The sequence below is a fragment of the Lynx canadensis genome, chromosome B2 (assembly GCF_007474595.2).
Source record: "Lynx canadensis isolate LIC74 chromosome B2, mLynCan4.pri.v2, whole genome shotgun sequence".
Taxonomy (NCBI): Eukaryota; Metazoa; Chordata; class Mammalia; order Carnivora; family Felidae; genus Lynx; species Lynx canadensis.
The window spans coordinates 41,639,446-41,650,052 of record NC_044307.1 but is presented as its reverse complement, the minus strand read 5'-3'; the positions used below and the strand labels follow the sequence as shown (position 1 = coordinate 41,650,052).

Sequence of the window (10,607 nt, the reverse complement as noted above, 5' to 3'; positions counted from 1 at the left end):
GGCGCCCCTGTCTCTCTCTCTCTCTCTTTTTTTTTTTTTTAATTTATTTAGAGGGAGAGTATGAGCAGGGGAGGGGCACAGAGAGAGGGAAAGAGAAAATCCCAAGCAGGCTCCATGCTGTCAGCACAGAGCCCTATGCAGGGCTCGAACTCAAATCACAAGATCATGACCTGAGCCAAAACCAAGAGTCAGACACTCAACTGACTGAGGCACCCAGGCACCCCAAATCAGGTTGTCTTTTTATTGCTGAGTTGTGGGAGTCCTTTATATATTCTGATTATTAGATCATTATCAGATACATGTTTGCAAATATTTACTCCCATTCTCTGTGGATTTTCTTGAAGTGTCCTTTGAGGTGCTGCTGGGCTACTTTTAACAAATACTAAAACACCTCAAAATAAAATTAGGAATATGTAATTAGTGTCTGAATTATAGCTTTAAATTTATAAGCATTATAAAGCCCAACTGGCTCAGTAGGAAGAGCATGCAACTTTTGATCTTGGGATTGTGAGTTAGAGCCCCACATTAGCTGTAGAGATTACTTTAAAATCTTAAAAATAAGCATTATAATGTCATAAGCAAAAGTTGTTGTTTTTAAGTTTATTTAGAGAGTGTGAGCAGGGGAGGGGCAGAGAGAAAGGGAGAGAGAGAATCCCAAGGAGGTTCCTCACTGTCAGTGCAGAGCCCAATGCAGGGCTCCGTCTCACCACCCTGGGATAATGACCTGAGCTGAAATCAAGAGTCAGTCGTTTAACCGACTTAGCCACCCAGGCGCCCCTCACAAGCAAGCTATTGTATCCATACCGGTTTTGAGGCTTCCAAACAAAGAATCTTGAGTTCATTATGAGATCCATCATAATGATAGCTATCACTTTTATAGCAGTTATGTGCTAAGCACTGTTTGGGCACTTTCCATGTATTAACCTACTTAAGTTTCCCCAACAATCCTATGAGGTAGAGATTTGTCATTATACTCATTGTACAAATAAAACGGATGCAGAAGGAGCTTAAGTAATTTGCCTGAAGCCAGAGAGTAAATAGCAGAGATGCTCCCCAGATTCCATTGCTCTTAACCAACCACCTGCGAGACTGTCAAGGCTGAATTAAAACATTTCAAAGAATGCCTGACCCCTCACTTTAAGGAAATAATAGTGTTTTCATGGCGTCTACACTCTGGATAGTTTTCCTCTTGTACCAAGCCAAAAACTAGTGCCACCCTTCCAGGCGTCTTCATTTCTATCTTCCTTTCCAGTCTGGCTTCAAGTCCCTCTATTTTCTCCACCGCCCCGCCGGAGGCTTTAGTTTTGCAAGTAACCGTCTCCCAGGTGGAGTTGTTCTAAATTTCTGACGGCCAATAGGCGCCGAGGCGCCTCGGATCCAGCCCAATGAGGCTCAAAGCTGAGCCATGGGAGGGGCCAGCGAAGGGGGCGGGAACGGAGCCCCCCTAGGTGGTGCCTACTGTGTGCGGCGCCAGCTTCCCTGCGCGGAGCCATGAGCTGGACCTGCCCGCGTTGCCAGCAACCCGTTTTCTTCGGTGAGGCCCGGGCTGAGGAGGGAGGGGGAGATGGGACGTCCTCTGAGAACGCGAGGAACTGGCGACCGTGTGTTCTCAGACCCCCTTTCCACCTCTCGGGAGCAGGGCACTCGGGCGGGTTGGAACTGGCCTCCCGGGGACACTCCTCGTAGTCTCTAGGAAGCAGGGCGGGCGGGGCTGAGGAGGGGAATGGGGGCGCCCACTGCTAGGCCTGGCTCCCCCACAGCCCGGTTCCACCTTGTCCCCCACAGCGGAGAAGGTGAGCTCCCTGGGCAAGAACTGGCATCGCTTCTGCCTGAAATGTGAGCGCTGCCACAGCGTCCTGTCCCCAGGAGGGCATGCAGAGGTGAGGCCTGGCCAGGGCGCACAGCCCTCTGTCTGTCCCTGTTCTCCAAGCACCAGTCCCCAGTTTCCGCTCAGGAAGCTCACCGAAGGCAACCTCAGCAGTCAGCTACCAAGACCAGCTACCCGGAGGGCCCCACACCAACCAGGACTTGGGACGCCTGAGTTGTGCTGGTGGACCCGGTGCCTTTTGGTGGGGAGGGGAGAGAAGCAATGCTGTTTTCTGGCCTGCTCTTGCCCTTTGTCCTGTCCACAGTGGCAATTCTAGCATGCCAGCTTACCCTCCACCCTCCCAGCCTCACCAGCCCCACCAGGCAAGTGGACAGATACACCTGGCAACCGGACTAGAGGGAAGGCCTGTAGGACACAGGAGAACCCCCACCCCCCCTTTAGCCCTGAGCAACCCTCTTTCCTCTGCTTGTGCCTAGCACAACGGGAGGCCGTATTGCCACAAGCCATGCTATGGGGCTCTCTTCGGACCCAGGGGTAAGTACCAGCCTAGAAGAGGCCAGGGGACAGCAGGACCTTCCTTGTGGCTGGGAGCTGGAGACTCAAGGCTGACTGCCCCTGTTTTCTCTGCAGGGGTGAACATTGGTGGTGTGGGCTCCTACCTCTACAACTCCCCCACTCCCACCCCTGCCAGCACCACTCCCCTCAGCCCCAGCAGCTTTAGCCCCCCCAGGCCCAGGACTGGCCTCCCCCAGGGCAAGAAAAGTAAGTGAAGTTGGGCCCCAGCTACTCCTCATCCTTAGGCTGGAACAAAGGGTAGGACCAGGTGGCAGTCTCCCACCTAGTCCTCTGCTTCACATTCCTACAACTTTGTGGCAAAGTCTTCCTTTGTCCATGGCACTTTGGCGGGGGAGAGGGGGGTTCCCTTATGTCAGCTGCTGAGTTAAGAGGTAAATTGGGTAGATGGCATTATCATCCCCATTTTACAGGTGAGGAAAACAAAGTGTGTAGACAGCAAAGTGTGTGGCTTGTGCAGTCACACAGCTAGTCAGAGGCAAACCTGACCTGGAATTTGGGCCTCTCTCAGGCCAAGGCCATGGAAAGGATGACCTAGGAGCGAGAGGTCATTGAGACAGGGCCAGCCCCTCATATTCTTCCACTTCTCCCCTCTCCCTGTTCCTCCCTCCCATCCCCTAGAGTGGGCAATGACACCATGCTCCCCAACACCTGACACCCATGCCCTGGCCAGCTCCTGTATCAGCTCAGGTTTCCTGAGGATTGAGTTGCTGACAGGGTTGGGATGGTGGGCACCTGAGCCCCTGGGAGGAGAAGGAAGTGGGTGGTCCCTCCTACAGATAGGGATGGGGCAGGACGAGGGGCCACAGGAAACTGAGCTCTGTCCAAGAAAGCAGACTCATGGCCACCTGGGTGGGGGGCTCTGGGATAAGCATGGCTTTTGGAAGAAGCCATGTGCACGGGCCAGTGCTGGTGGGCCCTGCTTAGGCATGGCCCCCACCTCAGCCCTAGCCAGGGCCTCTTCCCCTTAAAGGCCATCCCCACATGAAGACATTTACTGGAGAGACTTCACTGTGCCCTGGCTGCGAAGAACCTGTCTATTTTGGTAAGCGATAATGGAAAGCTTGGGGAGGGGGGCAGAGGATGGGCATCAAAGTGTAGGGAGGTGGTGCAAAGTAGGCAGGTCTCCCTGCCCTGCCCCTAGAACTACCAAATGTCTCCACCACCAGCTGAGAAGGTGATGTCTTTGGGCAGAAATTGGCACCGACCCTGTCTGAGGTGCCAGCGCTGCCGGAAGACCCTTACTGCTGGGAGTCATGCTGAGGTGAACAGGGTAGGGATGGGTGGTTGTGTCGGGAGGAGGGAGGCTGGAGATGGGAAGAGAGCCAAGCTGAGATGGCTCTCTTTCTCTTTATGTCCCAGCATGACGGCGTCCCCTACTGCCACATCCCCTGCTACGGCTACCTGTTTGGCCCCAAAGGTGGGCAGCCACACCCCAGACAGTGGGCCTAAAGTATGGCATGTGGGTCTGTGGGGATGTGTGGGCAAATTTCCCTGTGGTCAAACACACCCCAGACCCCTCCCAATTCCTTTCATCCCTCAGCCCAACACCCCCCAGCACCAGGGCCCTTGGTAATGGGGCTCTCTCTCTCAGGTGTGAACATTGGTGATGTGGGCTGCTACATCTATGACCCTGTGGAGATAAAATCCAAATGAGATGCTCACAGGAGAGGTCACTCTAACTCGGACCTCACCCATTCCCTCCATGGTCCTACTGGAAGCTACAGAATTCTTCAGTCCCTCAGGGGGAAGGTGGGCTTCAGGTGGCCTGGGCCTAGGCTCTATGGTAGACCAGGGGGTCTAGACATTCTCTGCCAATTCCTGCCTTTCCCATTTCTATCTGGTCAGAGGAACTAGGCTACCACATTTTAAAGGGTAGCCTCCTGGCCTTCCCAATCCCTTTCCCTAGCAAATTCGATAACTTCAAGGTACTTATAAAATGTGTTTATTTTGGCTTCTCCAATAAAATGTTGGCTCCCATGCCTTCAACGCTTCTTTGGGCATGAGGCCTAATCAATGGGTTGGAGGATGGGAAGTGTAGGGAGGGGGGGATGCATTACCCTGCAAACTACCTGGGAGGTATAGGGCCGGCCATGGGAACAAAGAGCTCTGTTCTCCTGGAACCCTGGTCCTGGACAGTTCCCAGCACCACGCAGTGAGTGGACAGCATGCCCACCAGCTCGGTTGGTGCCAGAAGTTATCATAGGGCAATTCCTTCTTTAGCACCATCTCTAGGAGAAACACATTATTCAACATCTCATTTGAGCATGACAACAGACAGATCCTGTGGTGAGGTCTGCTAAGAGGCTTCATTATCCGTTTGAGAGATGAACAGACTGAAGCCCAGAGAGGGAAACCCACATGCCCAAGGTCACACAGCAAATTAGTGGCAAAGTTGGGATTAGAACCCAGGGCCAGACTCTGGCTTCCCATCCAGGGCTCATCCCACAGCTTCTCACTGCTGCCCCAAACCCACAGGACACCTTTATTTACAGAATAAGAGGGGTACCAGAATTGTCCAGCAGCCCACTGCATTCTAGGAAGTTGCCCAGTTGCTGGAGGCCAAACAGTCAAGGCTGGATGAGCACAGAGAAGGGGGAACTGGTGGCAACTCCAGCCCTGGGCAGGGGACTTGATTCCTGTAGCCCCAGCCACAGGGCTTGCCCTTCTAATCTTCCAGCCCCTGCTGCAGAACTTCTGTAGAGAGCTTGCCCCTGATACCACTCAGTTCTGGATCTGCTTCATGGGCATCTCTTCCTCCTGAAGCCTAGACAGGGCACTGGGGAAGAAGGAGTCATGAGCAATGGTGGGATTTAGCCCCTGGGCCTACCACCCAAGCCTGCCTCGTCATGGCTGGCCTATGCCTCTCCCCAGCTGCTGGTAAACAAACATGTATACTTCTGCCAGTGACTCACACACATGCTTGTATGCATCTCTGATGTGCAGGCATACGTGAAGGGGTGCACACATCCACCTCTTCCTGGACAATCTTGGACATCTGTGTACACACACATATATGGACTTGTGTACTTTTACACATGCAGTTTGCATACCTCAGGCCATACACCCATGCACGCTTGCACATATGCACCAGGTACACAATGTGCACACAGGTCTTCTCTGAATCCTACCTAAGGTGTCAGGTACCTGGGCACCCATTCCCACATGCATGTGCTCACACAGACACAAATAGTTCTGTGCACACACCTCCTCTCCACATCCTGGATGGTCTCTGGCAGCTGTGCTTGCTTCGTCTCTGGTAGCAGGAGGGCAGTGCAGGCAGCCAGCAAGGCGATCCCCCCATAAGTGAGCATGGGTAGTGACAGCCATACTCCATCCAGCAAGGCTGCCAGTGGAGCCAAAGAGCCCCCCAGCCGGCCCACCAGTGCAGTCAGCCCCATTCCTGTCTGTCTGTTCAGAAAGAGGATAGGGGAAGGTAGGTGTTCACACCTACTTAGGGTCATGCCTCACAGGGCTCCCCCATCCTGGGCTGGCAAGCCCTGGTGTCCCCTTCTCCCCAGACGGCTAAGAAAGCTAAGGCTTCTTTCAGGTGGTCTTCCCACCTGTCCCCAGGCCAGGGACCCTCATTCTGAGAGTAGGGTGATGTGGAAGGAAGAGGGACAGCAGCTCCTACAGACCCTGTCATGTTGGTAGAGGAGGAGCAAGGCTTTCTAAGCATACCCAGATACCAACAAGTCTCCCCACCTGCCAATAGCTAGCTGAAAGGGCCCCAGAAATTACTTTCAGAGACAACCCCACAGGGCAGCTCTGCCTGGGCTGTGGTAAATGGGAGGGAGGTACAGATGGCGCCTTTTGTGACTGTTTTATTTTAAAGGAGCCCCAGAGAAGTGTGACCTCACTCAGGGTCACTTAGTAAAGATAAAATGTTCTGCCTTCTCCCAGACTTAAGCAAACGCAGACGGCTCTGATTAGCTCTGTATTCTGGGTGTGGTATAAGGAATGGGTGGGAGGAACTGGGCTGCAGTGTGTGTGTGTGTGTGTGTGTGTGTGTGTGTGTGTGTGTGTGCGCGCGCGTGGCGGGGAAGGGGGGGGGTTGGTAAAGAGACCTGATTACAAGCCCTCTCCCCCCCCCCGCATGGGTTGTCAGGCTCCCCTCACCTGAGCACGGTAGGGTACAACTCCGATGTGAACAGATAGGCTGTGGTGAAGGCAGCTTCACAAAAACCTTTTCCCATCACTGCTAAGGCGGTGCTCCAAGACCCCATCTCTAGAGGAAAAGGGGTTCAGGCAGTGAGCGGGTCTTGTGCGAGACCGAGAACTCCCAGGGTGGGAGGTTGCCCAAATGGAGGGCTTTGAGTGGGGGCCTCCGGGAAAGGGCAGGAGCTCTGGGCCAGGAGGCGGGGCCTCCGATGAGTGGGCGGGGCCTCCGGGTGAGGCTCACCCGAGGTCACCAGCAGTCTGGCACCAAAAGCAAGGGCGGCACCCAGCAGCGTTCCTGCTTGCGTGAGACGGCGTCCTGCGTGGCGCACCGACAGGTAGACCAGCAGCTTGGAGGGCACCTCCACGGCCCCGAACAGCAGCTGCGTTTGGTACACGTTCAGCCCCAGCCCCGACACGTCCAGGCTCAGGCCATAATAGGAGAAGTTTACTCCAAACCTGAAAGGGGTCGCAATGCACTCAGGGGCCCTCCTCTTCATCCCCCTTGTCCTGTCTTCCTAGGGAGCCTTGGCCTTTTAGAGGGACCACCTCCCCCGCCTCCAGAGCCTACTGCCCACCACCATCCCTGTCCTCATAATCCCCACGGAGTATGCAGCACGTGCCAGTGGCCAAAGCGTCTTTACCTAATCTTCACAGCAACCTTGTGAGGTAGGAACTAACAGCGTCCTGTTTTGCAGAAGGGCTCTGAGGCTTGGGGTTAAGTGACCTCTCCAAGATCTCACAGGAAGTGGCAGCACCTGAATTTGAGCCCTGCTTCTGATGCCTGCTCCATCTTGTGATCTTCCAGTGTCCTATCTCCCCAGAGGCTGGTCCTCCTGCCCTGCACGGTTACAGTCCTTCCAACTCACACACAGCATCATTCTGGAGTCTGCCTCTCTGTCCACCCATCCCCTGCTCCTCACCACATCACCATGCAGCATAGCGAGATATGTCGGAGCCTTGGGGTCCGGAATAGGTCTAGGTACGAGGGTCTGCGGACCACTTGCTCTCTGGCGGCCACTTTACTCAGGGCCTGGTGGGAGAGGAGGAGAGTTTGTGACATCAGAGTTGGCTGTGGGCCTTAGCTAGGCACACTGATCTCTCTGGGTCTCTGTTCCTTCTCCCTTCTCCAATAGTGGGGGTGGGGATGCACGGGCAGGCTGAGTCGGGTGGGCTCCGAGTCAAGGGTGTGGCCCACCAGAGCCAGGTAGGACATCCCAATGAGTTTGGAAACTCTCCACTGGGGGTCAGGAGCTTTTCCTGCACATACAGTGGGCCCCAGGAAGGGGACGTTTGACACAGGACGGCCACACACACACACACACACACACACACACGTGCACGTCCCCACACACATGGACTTGCATGTGCTCACACACACACATTCACTCTCACCTCCCGGCTCAGGCTGTCCTCACCCACAGGCCGCCCATTGATCCTGGCACAGCGGAGTAGGTACCTGTGGGCCTCCTCCACACGGCCCTGGGTCAGAAGCCAGCGTGCAGACTCAGGCACCCACCTGGGGGACAGCCGGAGGCCCTTCAGGCAGAGTCAGCACCCACAGTCACATCTCCCTCCTGGACACACCACAGCCTGTCAGCCTCCAGGCTCTTGCTCATGCAGTCCCCTCAACCTGGAATGTGCTCTCCTTCTCAAACCCTCCTCACCTGACAAACTTTTATTCATCCTTTAAAGCCCAACTTAAAATCCACCCTGCCACACTTCCTTGCCCAGGCTTAGTTCCTCCACAGCCTGGGATTCCCTTCTCTGTTCAACTGGATTGGTCTCATTCTCATTCCCCAGCGTCAGCCACCCACTTCTCCCATAAGTGACAGGAGGGCATAGGATGAAGGAGAGACCGACATACAGAAATCCCCAAGGGGCATCAAAAGCCAATTCATTTTTGGAAGACAATGAAATGCCCACCCTGCCTGGCTTCCTATTGTCCTGCTTGGACTCCCTACCCCTATGCTGGCCCTGTCTCTCCATCCCTGTCTCTCTTGTGACCCCCATGTCCATCTCTATCTGTCCCCCTGAATCTGCCCCTCAGTCCTGGTCTCTGCCACTTGCTATCTCTCACTGATTCTGTTTCTGTCTCTCCACTGTCTCTCAATATGTTACTGTGTGTTTCTCTGCTTCTCATGCCCACTGCCATCTTCTTTGTACTGGTCTGTCTCTCTTTCTCTCTTTTTCTGTTTCTCGGTCACTGACTTTTTCTTTCTTTTCATATCTCAGTCACTCTGTATTCTAATCTCAGCCTCTGATTAACTCTATCTCTGGCTTCCTCTATCTCCCACTCCCAAGCTGCCCACAGTCCTCACCAGAGGCTGAGGATCCCTGGGGCACAAGGCAGAGTGACAGCCAGCAGAAGCCATCGCCAGTCCCGTATCAGGTACCCGACCAGTGCCAACAGCGTCACACCCCCTGTCCAGAAGGTGCTGCTCAGGACACCTGCCACGGTGCGGTGTTCCACGTCCAGCCATTCCAGTTCTGGGCCCAGGGCAGGGGCCAGAGACAGGAAGACAGTTAGCAAGGGCCAGATGAGTTCAGTCTCACCCTTGACAACTGCCTCCCTCCAGTCTTCTGGGCCCTGCCCGTCCTTTGCCTGCCTCACCCAGTGGCATCACGATGATGGTGAAGCCAGCCAGAGCTGTGCCAGTGAGGGTGCGGGTGATGACAAACATGATGTAACTGACTGAGGCTGCAGACACCAGGCCTAGCACCAGGGAACTCACATAGGCCACCAGCAGTAGACGGCGCCGCCCAAACCTGCACAGGGGTCATGCAGAGTCAGTTCCCTGTAGAGGGGAGGTCCCACAACAGAGGTAGACTAGGCCCATACCCCAACCAGTGGGAGAGGGTGCCCCAGCCCGCTCCCTTATTGGCCCCCACTGCACCCCACCTGTCAGACAGGTATCCGAAGGCCACAGCCCCCACAAGCACACCAGCAAAGAAGAAGGTGGACGTGGCTTTGTTCAGGCCTTTCTGCTCACACACGAGGTCCCACTGCAGGGACAGACAGGGAGGGGCCTCTCATGGGCACAGGCCCTCTCCAGGTAGCACCAACCCCCCCACCTCCAGACTCTCGGCCTCCTGAGGTCAACTGTTCCATATTGGTACCTCCGTGTCAGATAATAAACCCTCAACTATTCACTCCAATTTGAGGGGTAAGAGACTTTGCCCTTCCCCAATTCTGTAGCCTCAACTTCTTTCCGTGGAGGGTCTTGACCTTGACAACAGGTCCACTCCTCTCTAGAGAGACTCTGCCCCATCTGCACTCACCTCTAGGTAGATTATGTAAATCCCAGACCTGGGGCCAAAAAGAAGGGAAAGAAGGAGGCCTCTATTGTGTCTCCTTCTCCTACTGCAGAACACCTTTCTCAACTCTCCCCCAACTCCCTAGAGCCATCTTAGCCCTTACCTGCCTTAATCACCTCCTAATTAATAATAGCAGCTCTGGTGTATGGGCTCCTTACTACAAGCCAGGAACTAAGCTCAGTGCTTTAAATTCATAGACCCCATCTACAGATAGGTAAACTGAGATTAGGTAAGGTAAGGTAACAGGTCTAATGCCCACACAGTAATTAATCACCCAGGGCAGTGGCAGGTCCATCCCATTCACGTGTCCCCCGATCTCCTGCTCAGGTACCTCGGTTGCAATGGTGGAGGAGAACTCCGAGCGGTCGTACTCCCAGCCCTGAGGACAGGGCATTGTGGAAGGCTCACCCTCCAGCTGCCCAGGGCTCTGCCCCGCTCCCCATAATGTGGTGTTGGGGAGGGCCTGGGAGTGATTGAAGTAGAGGCAGGAGCTGAGGGTGCCATCGGGCTCCCGGGGCAGGTGGGCCTCCAGCCAAGCGTCCTGGTGGCTGAAGTTGGCAGGGGCACCAGGGAGGGCACAGCGGTGGGCAGGTACGGCAGCCAGGAAGATGGGCAGGAGAAAGTTCATGGGCAGCAGCACTCGGGGCAGGGCCAGCAGTGCCACATTCCACAGTTGGAAAGGCCCAAAGCCTCCCACCTGATCTAGCAGCTCTTCAAATCTCATGCTGCC

General features: G+C 54.9%; 2 protein-coding genes across 4 annotated transcripts; one reads left to right on the top strand and one right to left on the bottom strand.

Annotated features, from left to right (window-relative positions):
* Nucleotides 1-708: 708 nt before the first annotated feature.
* Nucleotides 709-4,391, top strand: CRIP3 (cysteine rich protein 3). Of its 2 annotated transcripts, none has more exons than XM_030315569.1 (8): nt 709-1,534; nt 1,786-1,880; nt 2,305-2,362; nt 2,459-2,590; nt 3,375-3,446; nt 3,571-3,665; nt 3,764-3,821; nt 3,996-4,391. In XM_030315569.1, exons 1-8 carry the CDS (start codon nt 1,492-1,494, stop codon nt 4,055-4,057), a joined length of 615 nt encoding a protein of 204 aa, XP_030171429.1. In that variant the 5' UTR covers nt 709-1,491; the 3' UTR covers nt 4,058-4,391. The 2 variants fall into 2 exon arrangements, with proteins under 2 accessions (XP_030171429.1, XP_030171428.1); XM_030315568.1 differs by having other exon boundaries at nt 3,571-3,674.
* A 23-nt stretch (nt 4,392-4,414) lies between these two features.
* Nucleotides 4,415-10,607, bottom strand: SLC22A7 (solute carrier family 22 member 7). Of its 2 annotated transcripts, none has more exons than XM_030315566.1 (10): nt 10,209-10,607; nt 9,462-9,589; nt 9,174-9,328; nt 8,881-9,049; nt 7,955-8,078; nt 7,483-7,592; nt 6,804-7,018; nt 6,521-6,629; nt 5,609-5,812; nt 4,415-5,180 (listed from the first exon to the last, which is right to left on the bottom strand). In XM_030315566.1, the coding sequence occupies exons 1-10, from the start codon at nt 10,599-10,601 to the stop codon at nt 5,126-5,128; spliced, it is 1,662 nt and encodes a 553-aa protein (XP_030171426.1). In that variant the 5' UTR covers nt 10,602-10,607; the 3' UTR covers nt 4,415-5,125. The 2 variants fall into 2 exon arrangements, with proteins under 2 accessions (XP_030171426.1, XP_030171427.1); XM_030315567.1 differs by having other exon boundaries at nt 9,462-9,565.

Coding starts and splice junctions, on each gene's coding strand:
- CRIP3 (XM_030315568.1), top strand. CDS start 1,492: ATGAGCTGGACCTGCCCGCGTTGCCAGCAACCCGTTTTCTTCG. Junction 1,881..2,304: donor CCCCAGGAGGGCATGCAGAG/GTGAGGCCTGGC, acceptor GCTTGTGCCTAG/CACAACGGGAGGCCGTATTG. Junction 3,675..3,763: donor GTCATGCTGAGGTGAACAGG/GTAGGGATGGGT, acceptor TTTATGTCCCAG/CATGACGGCGTCCCCTACTG.
- SLC22A7 (XM_030315566.1), bottom strand. CDS start 10,601: ATGAGATTTGAAGAGCTGCTAGATCAGGTGGGAGGCTTTGGGCCTTTC. Junction 7,593..7,954: donor AGGACAGCCTGAGCCGGGAG/GTGAGAGTGAAT, acceptor CTCTCCCACCAG/GCCCTGAGTAAAGTGGCCGC. Junction 7,019..7,482: donor CTATGCTGCATGGTGATGTG/GTGAGGAGCAGG, acceptor GACCCCTTTCAG/GTTTGGAGTAAACTTCTCCT.